Genomic DNA, 24525 nt, shown 5'->3' with positions numbered 1-24525 from the left:
TGGGTGTGCATGTTGATAAGGACGAAGCTACACTACGGGTTATCTGTGATATGCCAACCACGAATATAACAACCAAATGTTTAGCATTATAAGCTTATCCATATAGATAAACTAAACAACACTGAATAACACAGAATGTCATAAAGTAAGATTTGTTTCTTTAACTGTCGAATTTTGCGCAAAGAGACCTGAGGGCGGTCTGTGCTAATGCTCCATAATTTGGAAGCGACACACAATAGCTGAAAGGCAGATAGCGAACACCACCGGCCGCCAACCGTCGGACTTCTCTTTACCGGAAAAACAAAACAAAACTAATCGTAATATTGTTACGCACCCGCGTCTGAAACGGGGAATATGTTCTGCGACGAGATTCGAACCTGTGACCTGGAGATTGTGAGTTGAGTGCTCCAACCACAAGGCCTTCATTAAGTAATGGGGCCCGGCATGGCCAAGCGTGTTAAGGCGTGCGACTCGTAATCCCCGTCGTGCCAAACATGCTTGCCATTTCAGCCGTGGGGGGCATTATAATGTGACGGTCAATCCCACTATTCGTTGGTAAAGTAGCCCAAGAGTTGGCGGTGGGTGGTGATGAGTAGTTGCCTTCCCTCTAGTCTTACACTGCTAAATTAGGGACGGCTAGCACAGATAGCCCTCGAGTGGCTTTGTGCGAAATTCAAAACAAACAAACAAACAAACAAACAATTAAGTAATGGAACTAGAAGTCAAATTAATGTATTGGGGTTCATTGTATTAAAAATATATCAAGAAATACCAGTTGCACTTTTAGGCATGGTTAGCTAACCACCCATTAAATATTGTAGCTAATTTAATATACTGATCTAAGTAAGAGAGTAGGCTAATGGGATTAAATATACGTTGCTAGATCAAAATCAAGGGCATTCTCTTTCCAATGATGTACAGATTGAGAAATTTACGTAATTATGTTAAAATTTTTATTTGTAGTAACCGAAATATCCCAGTCAGCATTTTTATTTTGTAAAAATCATCTTGACAGAGTTTAGGAGTTAATATTATTTATTTTCATTTTTTTGCAAAGCTACGCTGGGTCCTAAGTTTGCAACGATCGACTAGAAGGAAGACAGCCAGTCACCAACAAGGCCCGCAAGAGGATTTCTGATAGCGGTATATTATTGTGTGGATCGACCGTTGATTTTGTATATGCCCGAATGGATAGATTTACAAACATATGTCAGTGTTGGACCCACGTTGTACCCTCTCAATCTTTTACCTGCTGATCTAAACCCGGTCTATGATCGCGGCGTCTTAGTCATTGTTGAGCCCGGTTCTATAAGATCACCCGACACTATAGATTCTGTTCGCTGATTGGTCTCGGTTGCCAGACTAGTCTCGTCCATGGTCCTACTACGTAAGCCTTCCAAGTCCTATCAGCGGCGACCAAGTTTTGTCAGGAGAGTTAGAGGCTAGCGTCAGGATCATTGATCCCCCTTGTGAGTTAGTACAGAACTAAAATCAGTTATCTGCATGTGTTACGTGGGGTCTAATACGCTGTAAGGGGTACCAGACTTAACTCTTTTTCCATGTCGACTTGGACTGTGATACCCCTGTTATGACGGTACACAGAACGATGTGCGTGTTACTTGTTAGCCGCCTGACTGACAGACAAGTGTAATTCTAGTCATGTACAAACCAAAGTTCTTCAATGCGTCACGTGCTTATGAGCAGTTCTTGTTTCGTCTTTGAGAAGTGACAAACCTTTTAAGCGATTGATGCACCTAACTAACGTCTATAGTCCACGGTATTCATACAATGTTTTCTCCTGCTTAATCATACTGATCATCAAGGATTTACCTCGACAGATTTTGTGAACGGTATATTTATCTATGATTTAAAAAACAACAACAAAAAAAAACAAACAATATATTGAACCTGGAAGTTGTCTGTAATACTTATTAAAACAACTTAGGTAAGTTGTAACATTGACATTCGTGTAAATATAACCATTGGTGTCGTGGATAAGACAATTTTTTTTTTTTTAAAGCACACGAAAATTCCATTAATATAAAAATTAATCGTAGGGAAATTTAAGGACTAGAACATTAAATCTTAGAGTTTATTAGTTAATTTTAAATGTTTTAAAATGGAAATTAACTAATTTTCTATTTAACTTACAAGTAATAACACAACAGTTATTTTATAAAGTTACAGTGTAAGGTATTTCTTTCCTTTCTAACTTCTAAGTAATAACACAACAGCTATTTTATAAAGTTGCAGTGTAAGGTATTTCTTTCCTTTCTAACTTCTAAGTAATAACACAACAGTTATTTTATGAAGTTGCAGTGTAAGGTATTTCTTTCCTTTCTAACTTCTAAGTAATAACACAACAGTTATTTTATAAAGTTGCAGTGTAAGTTATTTCTTTCCTTTCTAACTTCTAAGTAATAACACAACAGCTATTTTATAAAGTTACAGTGCAAGGTATTTCTTTCCATTCGACAGAATCTTTTTGTTTGAAAGTTAATGTTAATGTTGTTGAAAAAAATTACAAAAAATGTTTTATTTAATATACGTCAGTTATTGTTTCAGCGCAAAACTATGTATAGAATGGGGAGTCTATACTTCACCCCTACGACGATTAAACTTCCCAATTCAGCGTTATATCAAGTCAAACAAAGCACTGGAACACTGGGTTATACTTAAATCAGCAGGCATAATGTTTAATAATACAGTGTATTTTAATATATTATGAACATCAAGGTTCTATTATTATTTCAAACACTAAACTGTGTGTAGAACTTGGGTATGTTACGTCAAATATGCTGTTACAAATTATCACTTTTCCTGAATAATTCTGAACGTGTTCATTATTACAACATACTAAGGCTTTAACCAATCATTTTAAAGTCTTACGCTGTTCTCGATTACTCTACCACATTGTATTGTCCCAAGTTCAAATATTTTCTGGTGCATATTCTGTATAAGCTCACATAATTTGTTTCCGTGTTATTTTTATAGCTTCGTGACTGATACGACCAGGTATTTTAAAGATTTTGTGTTTTAGTTGGTCTAACCCTTAACACTGCCTGTTTCATTATCAGTGAGCTGACAGTGTTTAAGAATATGTACTCCAGAGAACCTTCAGCTATTCCTCCAAACAGCAGCTAATTACTTATTAAACTATTATTATTTGCATAATTATCTTCAGTCTTCCTTGTCAAACGGTCGGTTACAGAAGTTATTACGTAATCACAATCCGGTGTATATAACATAAATTAGTTTCTCTGTAAGATCGGTTACACTTATATTTTTTTAACGGTGTTATTGCATTTTATCAGAAATATATTTATATACACACATATATATTCATAAACTTGCTCTTCGTTATATAATAAAATATACATTTTACGAAAATGTCAGAGTAAACGCCATTGTCAGGAATTCTGTTGTGAAGAGGTTGTTATTTGCGAAGTAGCCGTCGTTAAATAATGTATTTAACATTGTACTTACCTTATTATTATTAATTATGAATTACTTTGTAACCAGTTCTTTGAAAGTGTTAGTAAGTGTTTTAATCCACAGAGGTATGTCTGCGGACTTGCACACTAAAAACCGGCTTTCGATACCCGTGGTGGGCAGAGCACAGATAGTCCATTGTATAGCTTTGTGCTTAATTCTAAACAAAGTGTTTTACAGTTAGTAATCAATACTTTATATTTATAATAATCAATGTATTATAATAGTTCGTGAATTACATTTGTTTAATTTTTTGTCATGTCAAACCGTAAGAAGTCCAGAACAGTAAAATACGTAGGTTCGTAATTTGGTCAGTTTGTAATCATTAAATATATCAATATATAACTCACCCATAAAAAATTATTTTCTTTAGCTATTATAAATAAAATATACCCAGAACAGGTATGGAAAAATTACATTTTGTATTTCACGTATAAAAATATCGAGGTTTAATTCGACTGTTTGCATCTTGGTGGCTCGTCATAGCCAGGTGGGTTAAGACGCTGCACTCGTAATCTGAGGGTCGCAGTTTCGAATCCCCGTCGCATCAAACATGCTCGCCATTTCAGCCGTGGGGGCGTTATAAAGTTACGGTCAATCCTACTATTCGTTGGTGAAAGAGTAGCTCAAGAGTTGGCGGTTGGTGGTGATGACTAGCTGCCTTTCCTCTAGTCTTACACTGCTAAATTAGGGATGGCTAGCGCAGATAGCCCTCGTGTAGCTATGCGCGAAATTCAAAACACAAACAAACAAACATCTTGGTACAGGATTCCAAAATATTGTTGTTAGCTTAAACTTTGTGTTTTTTTAGTTTTCACAACGCGTTAGTATGACGTAATGATTCTGTTGTTGTCATTAACAGTATTCTGTTAAACGCATTTATTCATAGTTAAACTCTTGTTAATAATGAAAACCCTCCTTATCAGTGTTGTTGTCTTGACGTCTGTTTTTGACGTGACTAGTTATGTCTCTAAGATACATCGCTCCTTACCTGTGTTCATATACATACACAAACAAATCATTTGTAGGTGATCGTTCTGTTATTTAACGATGAACTTGTAAGCTGTTTCGACCATATTGGAAGTAGATAAAGTGACTAAAACAAAAGGCGATTGATAGGGACGCTGCGGCCTATTGTCCAACTATAATGTCTGTAGAATGGATGGTTGTTTTCTGATCAGAATATGCGATAAATATAAATACAAAATCAGTTTTACTTTTATTGACACACTCTAAAGAACATAACTTTCCCTTATGTTTCGATTACTTACATCTTTAAAACTGTCGTTGCGTTTTTTGTTTCGAATTTCGCGCAAAGCTACTCGAGGGCTATCTGCGTTAGCTGTGCGTAATTTAGCAGTGTAATGCAGCTAGTCATCACCACTCACCGCCAACTCTTGGGCTACTCTTTTACCAAATAATAGTAGGATTGATCGTCACATTTTAATGCCCCCATGGCTGAAAGGGCGAGCATGTTAGGTGCGACGGGGATTCGAACCTGCGACCCTCGGATAACGACTTGAGTGCCTCAACCACTTGGCCACGCCCGGCCTCTTTCGTTGCGGAAATAAATCCACAACTTCGTCCAACCTAGTGTAGAATATTCCAAGAACAAGTAAGAGAAGTAAAGAAGATTAAAGGTATTTTTTTAAACCCCTAATTCAAAATATATAAGAACTAAACGTAAATATAGCACGATTATTGGAGTTTTCTCACACAAATCTCCAGTACATTTATCGATGTTCGATCAGTCCCTTAAGTAATTCTCAAGAAACAATGACATATTGTTAAGACATGTCATGATTCCCTCCCGAGAATCTACAGAGACGAGTCGAACTGGTGACTGGCATCTGAGATATGGTGTTCTGTGTTCTGATTGTCCTGGTGATTGTAAGGAACGTACAAAACGCTTATAAACTGTTAAAGTTACGTAAGGTTTGTGTTCACATTAATGAGTGGAAGTTTGCTATATATGTCTGCTTTATAACTAAGCTTTAAAAAGTCATAGAAATTAGTTACATAAAACATACACTGGATAGTCCAGACAATCCTGTTGTTAACAGTGAAATTATAGATAATTTTATAAAAGAACAAAACAACAAAAACTACTGATAAAACTAATTTTAATTTTTAACATATAACTATATACATTTATATAAGAATTAATTTCACATTCGCATTTCTTCAAGGATACTAAACAGATTAATTATCTGTCTGGATGTTGGAGCATGGTATAATTAATCATGGAGATTTGGAAATGTATATATTTAAAAATGATTATTTTGTGATGACTTATTGTTTGAGGTGTTTACACTTAAATATTCTATTTCAATCGCAGAACTGGGTAGCAAACTGTCATTCATCGAGATTTGTTTGTTGTTGGTTTGTTTAATATATTTATATATTTTTAAAACGCGAAAATCCAATGGTATTAAACTATTAATATCTTATTAGAAAAGTATTTTTTTCTCACAAATAATGTTTTATCTAGAACATGTGCTTTTTGGTAAAGGTGCTTTGAGATATTCCCAATAAGAATTCGATTCGGATAACATTGTAATCGACGTATCAGTTCGCCGGTTTTTACAAAATTTTACGTTTATTCACTGTTTTTGGTGGTTTTTTTAATTTTGCGCAAAGCTACACGAGGGCTATATGCGCTAGCTGTTTCTAATTTAGCAGTGTAAGACTAGAGGGAAGGCAGCTGGTCATCACCATCCACCGCTACCTCTTGGGTTACTCTTTTACCAACAAATAGTGAGATTGACCGTCACATTGTAACGCCCTCCCGGCTGAAAGGGCGACCATGTTTGGTGCGACGGGAATTCGAACCCGTGACCCTCAGATTACGAATCGAACGCCTTAACACACCTGGCCATGCTGGGCCTTTATTCAGTCTTAACGGCTATACAGTAAGCTATTTGTGGTCTGCCCACCTTGTGTATGTATCGATGTGAGCCCTTAAAATCTATTGCATTTACAAATTTTCTCAAAGACGTTTGTAAAATGTACAGATTGGAAAATCGCAGGCGATTTGTTCATCCCTTTTAAAAGAACTTACGCACAGAAAATTAGCTTTCACTGTTCAAGATAGAAGGGTAGAACGCTAAAAATTGGGTTTCGATCCTCGCAGTAGAAACAGCAAAGACATCCTTTTGTAGATCTATGAGTTTTTAAGAAAGAAAAAACTAAAATTCAACTGCTGAAAAGCTCTTCAAACCTAGAGTATATTACAAATTGTGATGAAAATATTAAGACGTGGAGTAGTGTTTTCTCTGTACGTTTCTTTGCGGTTTCTGCTGTTAATATGCTGGTTTGTTAGTGACCACACAATCGTTAGAGTACTTGATTCTTGATAAGTTCGGTTATAATATGTATACTGAGGCGCACAAACATACAATAAATACGATTAGAGTGGCATCTCTGGTGATTCTCCTGTACATGTAATAACACTATGTAACCAAATGTTTACTTGTTCCTGGGCAGAAAGTGTTATTTCCCAATTGCTTATGCCTAAAGTAAATGGAAAAGACCTGTTTTTCTCTTCAAACTTTGCTTTTGTGACCTGGGAACGTATAACGAAAACATGATGGGAGACTATATTTGGAGACTGATACGTGAAAGTGATTTACATTACAGTCGCAAATCTCTAAAAACTACTCACTTCTAAACATTTTTGTATAACTTCAGTATAAATGCATGTAAATCGTGATTCATATGTTGTTTTATTCGGACCTTATGTAAATGAAAATGTGCAAATTTTCCCGTTTTTACATAGAAAATATGTTAATTTCTAAATTTCATTATTCAGGTGACAAAAGCTAAGTTTGAAGGGAATAATGGTCATTTTCTGTACTTTTACAACATAAGCAATTAAGAAATAACACATTCTATCCAGGAACAAAATTTGTGTTACAAAGTGTAATTTTTTAAATTTCAGAGATTTTTTTATTGTCAATTAAAAATACACTGAATATAGGGTATTTATAATCCCACCACTGTGCTTCTGTGTTAGTTTTATGTTATTTTTTTGTTTTTATACAGGACTCAGCAAATAATATTCACACAATTTTGAATATGCATGACACGTGACACCTTTAATCGATATAAAGTCGCGGTAGATCTGCATTTGTAAAAAGAAACAAAACAAAAAAAAAACACCTATATGTTGTTTGGCATTTTGTAAGTAGTATGATGCTACCGAAAATAACCATACACTTAAATCGTAAAGGTGTGTTGAGATAAATTGTTTAGAATTTCTAAGACTGGTATATCCCGTGTACTTAATGAATCAATTTGGGGTACCAGAACCATCCACAAGGAGGCAAGCCTTAATAAAGCAGTGTAGGACTAGTCATTATCACCCGTCATCAGTTCTAGGACTACTCTTTTACCAGCGAATAGTGGGATTGACCGTGGAATTATAATGCCCCCACGGCTGAAAGGGCGATCATATTTGGTGTGAAAGGGATTCGAACCTGAGACCTTTAGATTACGAATCGAGCATCATATGCACCTCTTGTTGTTCTTATCGATTTAAATAAATAACACTCTGGAAGAGGCGATCATTAGTCATTATTTTTCCTTCTATTCACGACTTAATCCGGAAAATTATGGTTAGATTTCAAAATTTAGAGGAACAAATTATTACTATTCTTGCTCTCAGGATCTAACCTTATTAGATTTCTTTATTTCACCATTACACAGGTAAATATTACCAATGTGGATACCGAGTATTTAATTTAAGGCTGGAACATAACCGTTTCTGTGTAGTTCGATTTTTCCAGGTAGAAAATGTTTAATGGTGCCTAAAATATGTAACACCTGACGAAGATACGTTTTATATGTTAGAATAAATTTTATTAATTAATTATAATTGAAAAAAGGAAAGCACAAGGCCAGGCAACGGGCTATTTGTGCTCCGTCCACCGCGGATATCGAAATCCTATTTATAGAGTTGTATTTCCGCTAAAATACCTCTCAAGAGGCATATATGTGTTAATATCATGATGAATTTAATCGTTGTAGTAATAAACTTGAGCCAACGTAAATGAAACTCAGTCTAACATACGGCAGAGCACAGATAGCCCATTGTGTAGCTTTGTGATTAATTAAAAACAACAACAACAGACTAACATAAACATCATCCAAAAATAGACTTGTATTGTGTTATTTAATTAAAATATACTTCTATATATATTATATATATTGTTACACTTGCTTTAATTAATGGCCGTTTTATTAAAAGTTTAGATAAATTTCAGCCTTTTAATTCATTAGCCTCTCCTTAAACTTTTCTGCCCCCTAACCCTAAGTGGAAAACCTTGAAACCTCACTGAAAGTACAAAAAATAACAGCTATAAAAAAACAGGCATTGTATGGGTATTGGTCATTCTGTCGAATTTAGAAGACATTTCAATCATCCTTTCACATAAATAAATTAGAATGACCACTTCTTATTACATTCACTGAAAAATAACTAACACTTCAATTCCTTCCTACTAAAAGATAAATAAGATATCAGCAGACGTAGAAGTTATACTTTTGGAAAAAAGTTCTACTAATGGACAATAAAACTGTAGCGTTTATGATAAAAAAACAAATCCATTTATCTAACAAACAAAGGTCATGTAGGGTAAAACTATGTTTTCAAAAACATTTGGCAACTTTTAATAATGTGTGAAGTTGGACAATGGAGCTTACTTCTTTGTTTGGTTTAAAGTGTTCTGTGTTAAAGACTCCGTTTTTGGTTTGTTTGAAGTGTTCTGACTTTAAGCATACTTCTTTCTTTGGTTTGAAATGTTCTGGCTTTAAGCTTACTTCTTTCTCTTGTTTCAAATTTTTTTAGCTTTAAGCCTAATTGTTTCTTTTGTTTCAAGTGTCCTGGCTTTAAACCTACTTCTTTCTTTGGTTTGAAATGTTCTGGCTTTAAGCTTACTTCTTTCTTTTGTTTCAAAATTTTTAGCTTTAAGCCTACTCCTTTCTTTGGTTTGAAATGTTCTGGCTTTAAGCCTAATTGTTTCTCTTGTTTCAAGTTTCCTGGCTTTAAGCCTACTTCTTTCTTTGGTTTGAAATGTTCTGGCTTTAAGCCTACTTCTCTTTTTGTTTCAAGTGTCCTGGCTTTAAGCCTACTTCTTTCTTTGGTTTGATTTGTGTTTATTTTCTCTGTTTGTATTGGCTTCACTGTAGAATGTGCAAGTCCTTTTTTTCTATTTTACCATTCTTAGGACATTTTCAAATTAAGTTGGTAATTGTAATGATATGATTACTATGGCAATTACGTTTGTAATAACTCATTATCGCAATAATTTTTCTTCCTTAACATTAATCATCTTCTCCTAATCAATACTTAAGTTAATTTACGACACGAAATAATCACTCCAGAAATTAATTTTTCTTCTGATCGAACTAATTATATTTTATTGTAAATATTTGTTGACGTAATTCGATGTTCAATTTATCTTTCCAATAAGTCACCACTCCATATGCAACATTTATCTCGCTTGCATAGTTGCTTTTGCACGGTTTCATCTAATTAATAATGACGAAAAGAACAGTCGTAGCTTTATTAACGGGTAAAATCACTTGATAGTCTTAGGAATCCTTTGTACCTAGAAGTTGTTCTAGTCATCTGGTTAAAATGAACAGAATTTCCACATTAGATATAGACTGTGCAAGCACCTTTTCCTATTTTATCTTGCTTACAGTTTGGCCCGGTATGGCCAAGCGCGTTAAGGCGTGCGACTCATAATCCGAGGGTCGCGGGTTCGCATCCCCGTCGCGCCAAACATGCTCGCCCTTTCAGCCGTGGGGGCGTTATAATGTGACGGTCAATCCCATTATTCGTTGGTAAAAGAGTAGCCCAAGAGTTGGCGGTGGGTGGTGATGACTAGCTGCCTTTCCTCTAGTCTTACACTGCAAAATTAGGGACGGCTAGCACAGATAGCCCTCGAGTAGCTTTGTGCGAAATTAAAAAACAAACAAACTAAAAATGCTTACAATTTCTCGCTCTGATCGCTCTACCGGTAAAGTTGCAACCAGTTTTTAAATCGCCAGTAATCTCAAAAACGTAATAATTACATTACGTTTGTGACAACTCATTGGTAAATTTTACTTTTATCGTATCTACATCATTATGGAATTAAAAAACAAATATTAAACAAAAACTGCAAATTAATGGAAGTTTCGCGTAATTCCGCGTTCTGTCTTCAAAAAAACACCATGGAAACACCAACATGCTGGACAGTGTAGTCAAGGTAGGTTTATCGGTGTACAGTATATATCATGTAAATACATCAATACGTTACTCCCTCGTATTTTTAAAAGTTCTCTCTTTCTATTAACTCCCACATATCCGATAGAGGTCATTTTGGGAAAAAAATTACGATAATGTTTGTTATATTCATTAAGATACGTCGCATAAATTTCAAAACAACTTGTTTTTTTTTAAATATCAGAATAGGTAGCGCATGCGCATCATTCTTTCCAAGCGACCGGGCAGATCCAGCCAGAGGTCATTGACAAAATCTCAACTATCTTTCCACCAATGCTTGCTTCTCATTAAACTAGAAACTTTTTTGTTCATTTTTAGGATTAACGATATTTTGAATAAATGTTATTAGTCATTGGCATAACCAAAATAAATATAATAATGAAAAATAATACGTTTACCCATCTAAAGGCGTAACATGCAGGTTAATATTATATACGTTAATGTCTTGCATATCTATATCAAATGATTTTGGTGTAGCACAAAGGTTCATGATAATAAGGCAATGGCCGTTTTCTTTGCTGCCAATTACACGCGATCAGCATGCGTGTTAAGCTTGTTTTAGCTCTCTCACGCTTTTTCGCGTTTTGAATTCAAATAAACCTACACGTATTGCGCAAGAAAGAAAAACATATTCTTGCTTTAATGGTAAGTTTTAGATGGTCTGTTACCTTCACTTTATGGCTTATAAAACGTTTCGCTTTTAAGATACAGCTGAAAATCTACGTATGCCGAACTTAGAAATTTGTACAATTAAAACATAATTTGCGTAAACATTATATATATATATATTAGTTTGTTATAACCAAACACAAGCCGAAACAAAAATAAATGAATAAACTGCGCCAACTGAAAGAATCTTCAGAGTGCAAGCTATAATGTAGGATATAAAATGTATCCTAGGTTTTGGAGGTGACTGGGATGTAGGACCAACAATGTGGTGGGGATACACCGTCTATCAGTCTTAACCTCCATTCACAAAGAAAAATAAAGTAAACGAATAGCAATAGAAATAACGAATATAGAAATCAAGAGAGCGAGATGTGGGTGCTCAAGCCAACAACGTCCCACATCTATATCACCCTTCACTGCTTGCAGACAATTCTAGGAAGGTGACGATTATTCTGCAAAGTAAAGAAGAAAAAAATGAAAAATAAAAATAAGAAAAAGCGCACTACCATTTAAGGGTAAGTATGTTTGTTTGTTTGTTCTTCAATTTCACGCAAAGCTACACGAGGGCTATCTACGCTAGCCGTCCTTAATTTAGCAGAATAGAGGGAAGGGAGCCAGTTATAAACACCCATCGCCCACTCTTGGGCTTCTGTTTTAGAGGGATGGACCGTTACATTATAATGTCCCCAAGGCTGAAAGAGCGAGCATGTTTGGTGTGACGGGGATTAGAACCCGCGATCCTCAAATTACGAGTCGACTTGTCTTCACTAGTTCCATCTTTCTTTTCTTGCTAGAAAAAAGGAAAGAGATCATACACAGATGTAACTAATCAAAGGGATCAGACCATGTGTTATAAGATCTTTCAATCAGTTGCTGTCACATTTATAAAGAGATCATACACAGATGTAACTGATAGATCAAAGGGATCAGACCATGTGTTATAAGATCTTTCAATCAGTTTGCTGTCACAGTTGTTTATTCAATCATTAACTGACACGTTCCAGAACTGCCGTTCATTAATATTACAACAACAACAACAGGAACAAACCAACCAAATGATTAGTTTCAGTTACTTAGGCGAGCTCGTGCTTTGTATTCCAATCTCCCAAATTAAACTTATTTTATGATTCAAAGAAACAATACAATTAATCTAGAAATATACAACTGCCATAGTTACATGTTTCAAACACTATTCATAGTGAATAGAAATATATAGAATGACTGAAGAAAATTACAATATAGGTAACTTAGAATAAGGAAACATAAGAAACTACAGTAGGTGCGCAACACTTTTTATGAGAATATGAAGCTTATTTTTTACGAAAGCGCGTGTTCAGTTTAGGATTTAAGGTCATTTTGAACGTATTTGGTCGAGTGCTTTCTAAAAACGTATAGTTTTATATTTTCGGTATATAATAGAAAGATATAACAAATTAACATTTTCCAGGTGGAGGACTACTTTTTTTAACGATAAAGTCCAATAATTTATTAAAATGACTGTTTTTAATTTTGCGCAAAGCTATACGAAGGCTATCTGCGCTAGCCGTCCCTCATTTAGCAGTGTAAGACTAGAGGGAAGGCAGCTAGTCATCATCACCCACCGCTAACTCTTGGGCTACTCTTTTACCATCGAATAGTGGGATTGACCATCACATTATAACGCCCTCACAGCTGAAAGGGCGAGCATGTTTTGGTGTGACTGGAATTCGAACCCGCGACCTTCGGATTACGAGTCTTATTAAAAGGATTAATCAGAAGAAGTTAATCCTGCGTAGTAGTTCTGATTTCGAGACAGTTAGAAGAAAGATAAATTTGTTGGAACATTTACGATCTTCCGTGAGGAACATTCTGGGGGGGGGGGAAGCCATACTACTTATTATGTAAATGTTCAGCGTTCCTATTCACTCTTCACACCAAGTCAATTATAATCATTTATTGTAGTTTTATTCTAAAACGTATACCACTAAATTTTATATAGTTTAAAATTATGTGTGGATTTCACGTGGTTTAAAAAAATATATGAATGGATATTATAACACATAGATGAATACGCAATGACAACTCATCTAGCAGATTCACGTCTATTTTATGAAGGTTGAAAATTACAAGTGTTTTTAGCAGCATGTTTGGAAGTAAAGCAGTAAAACATGCTTAGAATGCTAATGCAATCTGATGTGATGTGATGCACACATTTGTTGCATGGTTGAGGAATACAGAACATGATAAACCTATAGATAGTCACCATGTTTAAAAGCGTTTCCTGAAACTCACACAACTGGAAATATCACTCGATATCACAGAAGTTAAGAAAATATAAAATCGTTTATGCTATACAGTTATTGATAAATATATATACATAATATTGTTATTCATTGTACCTTGGTTGCTTGTTTTCGTATAGATTTGCCAACATCATTTACACATCACATGTACATATGTAAATTATAGATCGATTCTTTGACGTATCACACTTATCCAACGAGAAATAATACTTTAACGGTTCTTGTACGGATAGATTTAGTTATTTAGTATAGCCTGTAACCGTTTGATTAACAATATTAAAGTGTTAAATACGTCAACGACAGTAGCTGGTACGATGTGACACAGTGCTTAGTGTATGGTTTAATCATTGTTTATACGGCTCCTATCATAATTATCACATTGCGTATTCTCTCTCGTGGTTGGAATAGGATGGAATGACTCATGCCGGCCATGATGTTTGGTTCCTGAGGGCTTTGTAATTGAATAATCAATAAACCAGAGTCTTAGTGACGCCATCAGCTAATGTTATTGGAAAAACGTAAGCTGCTGAAATTTGATTTGGTTATATTTAGTAACTACCCTCTTATTTTGTGCTAACTTTAGGATTTTATGTTTCAGTTGACAAATCAAATATTCATCGAAAAACATTTTTTTCCTCTCTTTTCATTTTTATTTATTTTTTGTTACGTTTTTAAATGTTCACTTCTTACACGCCAACAAAATGTAAACAGTCGAAAGAACTGTTTAATACGTCGAATTAAACAACTGTTCGAAATTGAAGATGAAAATATGAGAAACAACAGAAACATTCAACCGATGATTTAATGATGTATTCATTCTGCTCATCGTAAGGTTTTGTTTTATGACACTGAAGTTCCTAGTAAGCTGATATATAAAATTAGCTAAATTACGTAATAAGTTATTAAGTTATATTTATGTTTTCCTCAAAGAGCGAACTTAGTTTAGCGAGAAATTATTAGCAATTATAATTCACATTTTTGACGTCAAAGTGAAAACTGACGTTTCTCTTTTTTTAGTTTTTCCGACGTATACAGTTTTTCTTTTCAAAACAGTGAATCATTTCGAGCATGCGTGTCGGAGTACGAAAATACAATATTAACGTGTTGACTGCCAAGTGTTTCAGCTGTTACAATACAACTCTAATGTTTCGTCATTTTGTAACTTTTTCGTGATGCCATTTTGGATCTAAAGTGAAACAATTTGAAAGTAGGTCAAATGCGTGTATGGTGCTGACATCTAGCGTTAAAGTTAGGTATCATTGAGAACGAATTAACTCGTCCGTGGCACTCTGTTACCGATCGGCTTGGACGAGTTATCTCTTCTACGGCACTGGACAGGTTAAAGGTAATTTTGTTACCACATTGTTAGAGCTACATACTTAATTGAAAGTAATAGCTTAATAGCTATTGTTACATGCATCAGTCGATAAGTTTTTAATTACAAGACAAGCTTATCAATAAGGAAGATTACTTTAAAAACAGGTACCACGGTTCAATCACTGGTCCTCTCATTATCAAATACACACGTTTCAAAGGTATAGAATGTTTCAGAATTTAAATCAACATTCACCAATCTAGTGATATATTTACATTTTAGACTTGATAATGCATATCAATCCGCGTGTTATATATTTAAACAAAATAAATGTAACGAAAAGATGGATAGAACAAAAACAGATAAAAATGACGTAAGTGAAAATCAGGAATTATGACAAATAAATTCGAATGAAATGGGCGGCAGCTACGTAGTTGAAGGTGATCTAGAGAACGTCTTGAAGAATTGAGATACAAAATTAGCTTAGGTACATCGAAGGAACTTTCTGTTTAAGTGGTTTGTGAAAGATCCACTCGATAAGAGAGTGTATTAATAAACAACACATTAACTAAAAAAAACAACTTAGATAAGACAACGCACATTTTTGATACCTAGTTTAAAATTTTTCGTGTGTTCGCGCTGTTAGTTAAGCCTAAATGTGTACAGTTGGACATTGAACCTACTCGAAAAAGAGGTAATTACAGTGGCGGCGCCAGTATATTTTCGTTGGAGGGCTGGGGTAAACTGTGGTGGGGCTCCCCAAAATGCCAATATGAAGTATAGATGGTAAGTTATAATAATGTAACTACCAACGTACATTTCAGAAAGGTGTGCTATTTTAAACTGCGTTTTCAATGCAGTTTTCATTGGAAACTCGTACTCTGATTAATAACATAGTTTACATAGCTGAAACGAATTATCCCGTGTGAAGTTAACACACTGAGGGAAAGTAAGGTTACTATCAGGCTAACTATCTTTCATCTTAATGAACACGTTGAGTTTTACAGATCTATGTCTCTTTCATGTTAATTATTAAGCAACAATGAAGATCGTGTTTTCCATATTTTATGAATATATGTCAGTAACAATATTGGGGAGCTGAGGGGAAGCTTGGCTCATTTGGGGGGTCAAGCCCCTCATGGGCGCCGCCACTGGGTAATTAAACTTAGATCTTATAAAAGTTAAACTTTTTATTAATAAATTCAAAATGTTTCTTAGCAATTTTGCACGAATCAGTAATTTAGCAGAAGATTTGACTTCATATATGATAACACAGAAAGAGAAATAAAAATGTTATATAAGCAGTAAATAAACTCGAAACAAAACTATTAATCAACAGTATCGCAACCTGTATGAAAGTTTAGTTTTGAGCCATTTAGATTAATAAGTACATAGATCTTTATTGGGTTGGAAAAAGTTCACATTAATGTCAAGTGGTATATCTGTTGTGTCGTTGTGTGATAAAAGAAACTGCATAAATTTACTTGTGTTTATTTGGATTTTTGGATTTTGCGCAAAGCTTCTCAAGGGCTATCTGCGCTAGCTGTCCCTAATTTAGTAGTGTAAGACTAGAGGGAAGGCAGCTAGTCATCACCACCCGCCACCAACTCTTGGGTTACTCCTTTACCAACGGATAGTGGGATTGAACGTCACATTAGAACGCCCCCACGGTTGAAAGGATGAACATGTTTGATGCGACGGGGATTTGAACTCGCGACCCTCAGATTACGAGTCGAACGCCTGAAACCACCTGGCCGTGCCGGGCCTTACTTGTGTTATACGTTTCCGTTGTAAAATATTGAAATACTTAAATCATTCTTATAGAAGTATACAGCCATATAACTAATCTTAACACTTTGTTTCATTTTTCAGATCCAGTGTATCAAAAACTCCATGTCATTCTGGTTGGGAGATCGTTCCACTGGGAGCGAAATACAGTTTCCCACTTACCTTGTGACCACCGAAAATGAATCCATTAAATCCATTTACAGCGATCACTCCACGCGCTTACGCTGTTCTCGAGGTCATGGATTTACTCCTTCGAACCATTATTCCCACCGTTCAAGGTCACCGCGACATTCCCAGCGTTCCAAGAAAACTGACCAATCAATCCAAGCTATTTCCGAAAATAAAACTCTGGAGAGACCAGACATGAGCCGACGCAATGATGAGATAATAGAAGTGGATATTCTACCTCAGGATAGCTGGGGGGACAACACCACTGCTGTTACAGGGAATAGCAGTAATCACTCTATGTCCATAGATAACTTGTATACAATGAGTAGCAACTCGGACGAAGGTTGGATCTTTAAGTGCCAAATGTGGATGAGCTCGTTTATTGCCATCCTCGTGTTTTTTTGTGCATTTATTTCACCTCTACTGATGGTTGTTCTGCCTAAACTTGACTTCTTTGATTGGAAAGTTTCAAAATGTGGACCTGAATGTGATGGTTTACTTATTAGTTTAACATTTAAATTAATTATATTAATTTTTGGGACGTGGGCTGTTTTCCTTCGTCGGCCCGTAGCAACGATGCCTAGAATATTCATTTTCCGGGCTTTTATTTTAGTTTTAGTTTTGGTTTTTACATTTTCCTACTGGTTATTTTACAGCGTTAGAATTGCTGAGAAGCGAAACAACAATCACGAAGTGTCCTATCACGGTATAGTTCTCTTCGCAGTATCACTAGTTGACACGCTGCTATTCGTCCATTATTTAGCTGTCATATTCATCCAGTTGCGCCATCTTCAGCCACAGTATTTTGTTAAAATAGTTCGGTCACCAGATGGAGAAACCCACTGTTACAACATGGGCCAATTCAGCATACAACGAGCAGCCGTCTGGGTTCTGGAAAGGTACTACCGAGATTTCTCTATGTACAATCCCTACCTTGAGACATTGCCTTCTAAACACCACAAGCTGTCGAACGTCCTTAAGGTTTACAATGTAGATGGAATGGAAAATTCTTCGGTTATTTCCAATTCGATGGCTACTCCAAGAGGGAACGGTCGACGAAGACAGTTTAGTCATAATGACCGTTTTTATAAAGAAGAAGAATACGACAGACGAGTGAAAAAGAGAAAAGCTAGATTAATAACATCTGTTGAGGAGGCTTTTATCCATATTAAACGTCTTCGGGATGAGCCAGGTAATAGTTATATATTTATCAGGGGTAACTAAAAGGTTATATTCATATTAAACGTCTTCGGGATGAGCCAGGTAATAGTTATATATTTATCAGGGGTAACTAAAAGGTTATATTCATATTAAACGTCTTCGGGATGAGCCAGATAATAGGTATATATTTATCAAGGGTAACTAAAAGGTTATATTCATATTAAACGTCTTCGGGATGAGCCAGATAATAGTTATATATTTATCAGGGATAACTAAAAGGTTATATTCATATTAAACGTCTTCGGGATGAGCCAGATAATAGTTATATATTTATCAGGGGTAACTAAAAGGTTATATCCATATTAAACGTCTTCGGGATGAGCCATGTAATAGTTATATATTTATCAGGGGTAACTAAAAGGTTATATCCATATTAAACGTCTTCGGGATGAGCCAGGTAATAGTTATATATTTATCAGGGGTAACTAAAAGGTTATATTCATTCTTGGATCGGCGAATAAATAAAATGATCTTAAAATTTGTCGAACAATAAGATGTGGTATTATTATTAATAGTAACTTATGGTTTTATCGGTTTCAAAACCGTACCGCAATGTCCACATTATAACACTTGTGGTATAATTAAAACTGTAACGCAATGTCCACACTATAACACTTGTGGTATAATTAAAACTGTACCGCAATCTCCACATTATAACACTTGTGGTATAATTAAAACTGTACCGCAATATCCACACAAAAACACTTGTGGTATAATTAAAACTGTACCGCAATGTCCACATTATAACACTTGTGGTATAATTAAATGTCCATATTTGTTTAACGTTATAAAAAGAAAACGTTTTAACCCAGCGAGTATAACAACTACACTGCGAAATCGTGTCTTTAATTCACAGCGTAAAAAAACAAACAAACGTAAAAAACATAAAATGGATTTCCGTATAATTTCCCCGTTTCTACGGCCCAATATCAATCTTACTTTTGGAGAATTAAACGCTAAAAATTGGTGTTTGATATCTGTATTAAGCAAAGCACAGATAGCCCCCTGTTTTACTTTTGCGCTGAAACACAAACAAACTCAACAGTTCGTTTTTGTTCAGTAATATATTAGACCTCAAACTGAAATGAACTTCGTGCCTGGAAAGTGAACTACCTTATACTTAGTACAAAGAATATAACAAGTGATACAGATAAATCACAACAATAAAACTGTTCCTCATTAAATTACCTTAAAGGACCCGGCATGGCCAAGCGTGTTAAGGCGTGTGACTCCTAATCAGAGGGTTGCGGGTTCGCATCCCCGTCGCGCCAAATATACTCGCCCTTTCAGCCGTGGGGGCGTTATAATGTTTCGGTCAATCCCACTATTCGTTAGTAAAAGAGTAGCCCAAGAGTTGGCGGAGGGTGGTGACAACTAGCTGCCTTCCTTCTAGTCTTACACTGCTAAATTAGGGACTGCCAGCACAGATAGCCCTCGAGTAGCTTTGTGCGAAATTTAAAAAAACAAACATTACATTAAAATTGAATAGAATTTTTTTTAACTTTTCGTTACTTTGCCACAGATCGCTAAGTGTCTGTATATTAGCTTACAAACACTTCACATTTCTGAGGTGATAAATAATCGTGTTTTGTTTTTTCCCCTTCACTTTGTGCCTCTCTATATCGCAGTATGAGCAGGTTATGTGTTTATATTCTTGTATTTATGTGTTTGTTGTTACGTCTTTGAATACAATATATCTCATTGTTCCAGTTCTTAATGTATTGAAGTATCACATTATATTATAAACTTCATTCTTTGTTGCTATTATTTTGTGTCACGCTATATTCTATTTCATTAATTCCACAATATTGGCCCGGCATGGCCAGGTGGATTAAGGGGTTTGATTCGTAATATGAGGGTCGCGGGTTCAAATCCCCGTCACACTAAACATGCTTGCCCTTTCAGCCGTGGGGGCGTTATAATGTGACGATCAATCCCACCATTCATTGGTAAAGAGTAGCCCAAGAGTTGGCTCTTACACTGCAAAATTAGGGACGGCTAGCGCAGATAGTCCTCGTGGAGCTTTGTGCAAAATTCATAATACAACAAACAAATCGTTGGTAAAAGAGTAGCCCAAGAGTTGGCGGTGGGTGGTGATGACTAGCTGCCTTAACTCTAGTCTTACACTGCTAAATTAGGGACGGCTGGCGCAGATAGCCCTCGAGTAGCTTTGCGCGAAATTCAAAAACAAACTAAATTATCACTTAAATCATGTTTATCATGCTCTGTTATTTATTTACGGAAGTAATTCGAGCTGTTCTACAGTTTCAGAAAATTGTATACCTCATTTAAGAAAGAGAGTGACGTAAGTAAGTTTCAGGACCCCTCTGACAGTATATTGTGCTAAATGGTTTGTTGTTTTCTGTAGTTTATATTTAATTAATTAATATTTAAATGTTGGCACCAGAAATATTCAGAATAGAGACAGGTATATAATATCTTACAAAGCATATCTGTGAATAACTTTGCTGAGGTTTTATTTTGTTTCTTTGGACCCATCTGTTTGAAGGGGGTGGTATCTTTAACTGATAAACTTCTTCCCATCAACTGTCTTGAAGTTGTTACTATAATTTAAGAACCTATGTTTTCAGTGTGTATTATACTTCCATACTGATTGAAACGTAAACCAATACTGTGAACAACTGAAGTGATAAAAACAAAAATTTTAAACTCTTGGAAAGTGACCGAACGTAAGTTACAGTATTCTCTTCACATAATGCACGACAATTCAGTAGAGATATTTTTAATAACATTCATGAGAACATACAGTATTAATTCTTTCTCTTAAAAACATTCTTAAGTAGTCCGAAAAGCATAACCCTTTATACTCTGTGCGATAACCCTTTACACTTTGTGCGATAACCCTTTACACTTTGTGCGATAACCCTTTATACTTTGTGCAATTATCAAAAACACTTCAACTTCAAGTCTTGTCTCGTAAAACGTGTGTTTTCTTCTAGCAAAGCCACATCGGGCTATATGCTGAGTCAACCGAGGGGAATCGAACCCTTGATTTTAGCGTTGTAAATCCGTAGATGTACCGCTGTATCAGCGTAGGATGTCGCGTTAAGTGAGAATTTATCATTATTTTTATGTTGTTTTATATCTTTTCATACATGATTCAAAATATGACCGAAAATAGATAAAAAACAGTGCTAAAACTCAGCATACGCAAAAGTGTTTTTTCTTTGGGTCGGGAAGCGAACATTTCATGTACAAAAATTAATACTTTTGACTTCGGTAATTAACTATCAACTGACAAAATGATTCGTGGAAAATGGTCTCAGATATCTAAGATTTATCAGAACTTTAGCTAAAGTTTGGTACAAAATATCAGTTTGTTCATATTGACAGGATTTATCGTAAACAACTGGAAGTGCTCTCATGATTGGTAGACGCGATTTTTTACTTGTTGTGTACTTTTTACGCGAATAAAAAGTGAGTTAACTTCAGCATACTTTCAGTTTTAAACCACCAAGATATTTCTTTTAAAAACTCAACTTTACAAGGTTAGCTGGTTTGTTATTGTTGTACAATTGCGAACTGTTCACGTTGTTCAATCTCTGGTAATAAAGTTTCATTACCATCCAAATTTCTACGACCAATTGTGACTGCAAATCTAATACTAATGTATTCTGTGGTACCAGATGAACTTGACCAACGATAGGGGTTTCCGTTTACAAATATGTGGTAGTTGCAGTTGGCCTGCTTACACGAACTCAATGTTCGTTACATCTGATGAATAGTTGAAGTTACTAGTTTAGACATTAACTACTTAGTTTCTTTAAAACCAACAGATTGTAACTGGTGAAGGCTTAAGAAATATTTTATAAAAACCACAATTTATTTAATTCTATCAACCAAAAGTGTATTTAGTACTAACCCTAACAGCTTGTTATTTTTGACGTACGACCAAAACTTACCGATGTATATTTCATATAAATTCTGACTGTTTATCCTCTCATAAAACTATGCTATCTTGTTTTATGTAAGATTTAATACGTTATTGGGGATCTGCTGTTTTTATATAAGCACATGATGTACACAATCTTCAGCCTTTATTTGCCAGGTTAGGTAGTAAAGACAAAAACCTAAATTTCCATATTTCAAGTTGTTTCTTGGAATATTATGTAACAGCTGCCACTGGATAACTTAACATAAAGACCCAACATGGCCAGATGGCTAAGGCGCTCGACTCGTAATCCGAGGGTCGCAGGTTCAAATCCCCGTCGCATCAAACATGCTCGCCCTTTCAGCGAGGGGGGCGTTATAACGTTACGATCAATCCTACTATTCGTTGGTAAATGACTTGGCGGTGGGTGGTGATGACTAGCTGCCTTCCCTCTAGACTTACACTGGTAAATTAGGAACGGCTAGCGCTGATAGCCCTCGTGTAGCTTTGCGCGACAGTAAAAACAAACAAACTCAACACAAGAATTACATCAATCTTAAGCAGCTTATTTAGACGATATTACATTTTTTATTGCGTGACCTTTTCATCTACGACCCTCAAAGCACACTTGGATGAACTTTGTATCCGCAAAATTCTGGACTGCTCCCTCCCACTCCCACGAAAAGAAAAGTTTCGCCTGTCCTGATTCTTATTACGTTGCATACAATGTATATTCATGACACTGCAGTGGAATTGCATAATTCTACGAGAATATGAAGGAAATACACCCAATCCAATAATTATAAAATTTTAATATTTCGTAAGTTCAAATCCTATAAGGTGTGTGGACAACGTTAACTAACGACACCTTTCAGAAATACTGAAATTTCTGGTACTTCGTCTCACGTATAGCTATAGAATTCTCTGGGATTGTATTACTCATAAATGATATATAGCGGCGATAAGCTTTCCTGGTATATGTAAAAAATAATTTGGTGGTATATTTACTAAATGCGGTAATGGTTCACTTGGAATTATCTTAATTATTCAATGTTTTAATCACATTATTATTAAACAAAAGGTATTCACGCCATAATAGCTTTTATTATAATAAATGTCTTAAATAAAAATTATTCAGACTTACTGTATTTGTTGTATCTCAGCTGGCATGATGAGATCTGGTACTGAGTGAAACGCGTCTCCGTAATAGATGTAGCGGGCATAGTTTGTTTGAAATACTAGTATGTGCTATTTTTTTCTCATAAAAATCCCTAAAAGGGAATTTTATAAAGAATGTAGTATTAGAGCATAGTAATACTATTAGTATGTGACAAATACAATTGTTTATAATAACACACCCCTAAGAAAAAGTGTTCATTTCATAGAAATTGTTTGTGTAAATTATTGATCGTTATCGTTAGGCCCAGCGATACCCATGGATCCATCAGAGGCAGCTCAGGCCATCTTCCCTTCCATGGCACGTGCTCTTCAAAAGTATCTAAGAATCACGAGACAACAGCCTCGACATAACGTGCAAGCTATCCTGGAACACTTAGCTCTTTGTTTAAGTCACGACTTGAGTCCACGAGCATTCCTTGAAAAGTATATTACGGAATCTCCCGTACTGCAGTGTGACAAAGAAAAAAAGCCAGTTCAGAAGTGGGCTTTAGTGTGTGGCACTCTCCTATCGCGTGCCGTAGAAGCCGGATGTGTATTTATGTTACGTCAGAATGACGTTTCGTTGCTCGTAACAGTTCATCATCTACCGCATTTCAATATTATCGAAGAAATAATTAACCCTAAGACAAACAAGTTTGTTCTACGATTAAGCTCCGAAACTTCAGTGTAGCAACATTAACTTGCCTGTTTCAATTACAACAGTCTTTTGTTCAAAAAGTTTACTTTTATCGATACATTCCAAAAGGTAAAAACCATTGCTACTTGTGAGATAAAGTTGTAAAGTGATAATTTTGGTAAGTATTACATAAAATCTCACGTGTTGTAAGACAGTTATATAAAAATATATATATTTTGACTACCATTAAACTTAAAGCTCAGATATTATATTATATATAAATTATATATATTTTAACATTCTTAAGCAGTTAATTTGATTTCTCGCTTTTGTCCTAATTTTCTTAAACTTTTATAATTATTATATATGTGTGTGCATATGTATTGATTCTCTTATGAAAATACTTTATATGTTTTATATGTACATTTGTATATATATATATATATATAAGTAGACGATTGTACACGTGAACAGTTCATTGGTTCGTAACTTCTTCAATCAGATTTTCGTATTTTTAAATAATTAGTTTCTCTTAACTGCGAACGTATTTTAATGGCGCCATCTCGCCATCCTTGTCAGGAACAGTATACTATAGCGTAACCTAAGTCTAACTGCTAATAAGTTAATCTC

General features: G+C 35.3%; 1 protein-coding gene across 1 annotated transcript; it reads left to right on the top strand.

The window, feature by feature from the left end:
- Positions 1–1500: 1500 nt before the first annotated feature.
- On the top strand, positions 1501–24215 carry LOC143222471 (vang-like protein 1). Its single transcript, XM_076449046.1, has 3 exons — positions 1501–1945; positions 16904–18179; positions 23522–24215. Exons 2-3 carry the CDS (start codon positions 16925–16927, stop codon positions 23947–23949), a joined length of 1683 nt encoding a protein of 560 aa, XP_076305161.1. The 5' UTR covers positions 1501–1945; positions 16904–16924; the 3' UTR covers positions 23950–24215.
- Positions 24216–24525: the final 310 nt, after the last annotated feature.

The sequence above is a fragment of the Tachypleus tridentatus genome, chromosome 1, assembly GCF_004210375.1.
Source record: "Tachypleus tridentatus isolate NWPU-2018 chromosome 1, ASM421037v1, whole genome shotgun sequence".
In the NCBI taxonomy this organism is placed as follows: domain Eukaryota; kingdom Metazoa; phylum Arthropoda; class Merostomata; order Xiphosura; family Limulidae; genus Tachypleus; species Tachypleus tridentatus.
Note: the sequence above shows the minus strand (reverse complement) of the source record. Positions and strands in the feature narration are given on the sequence as shown.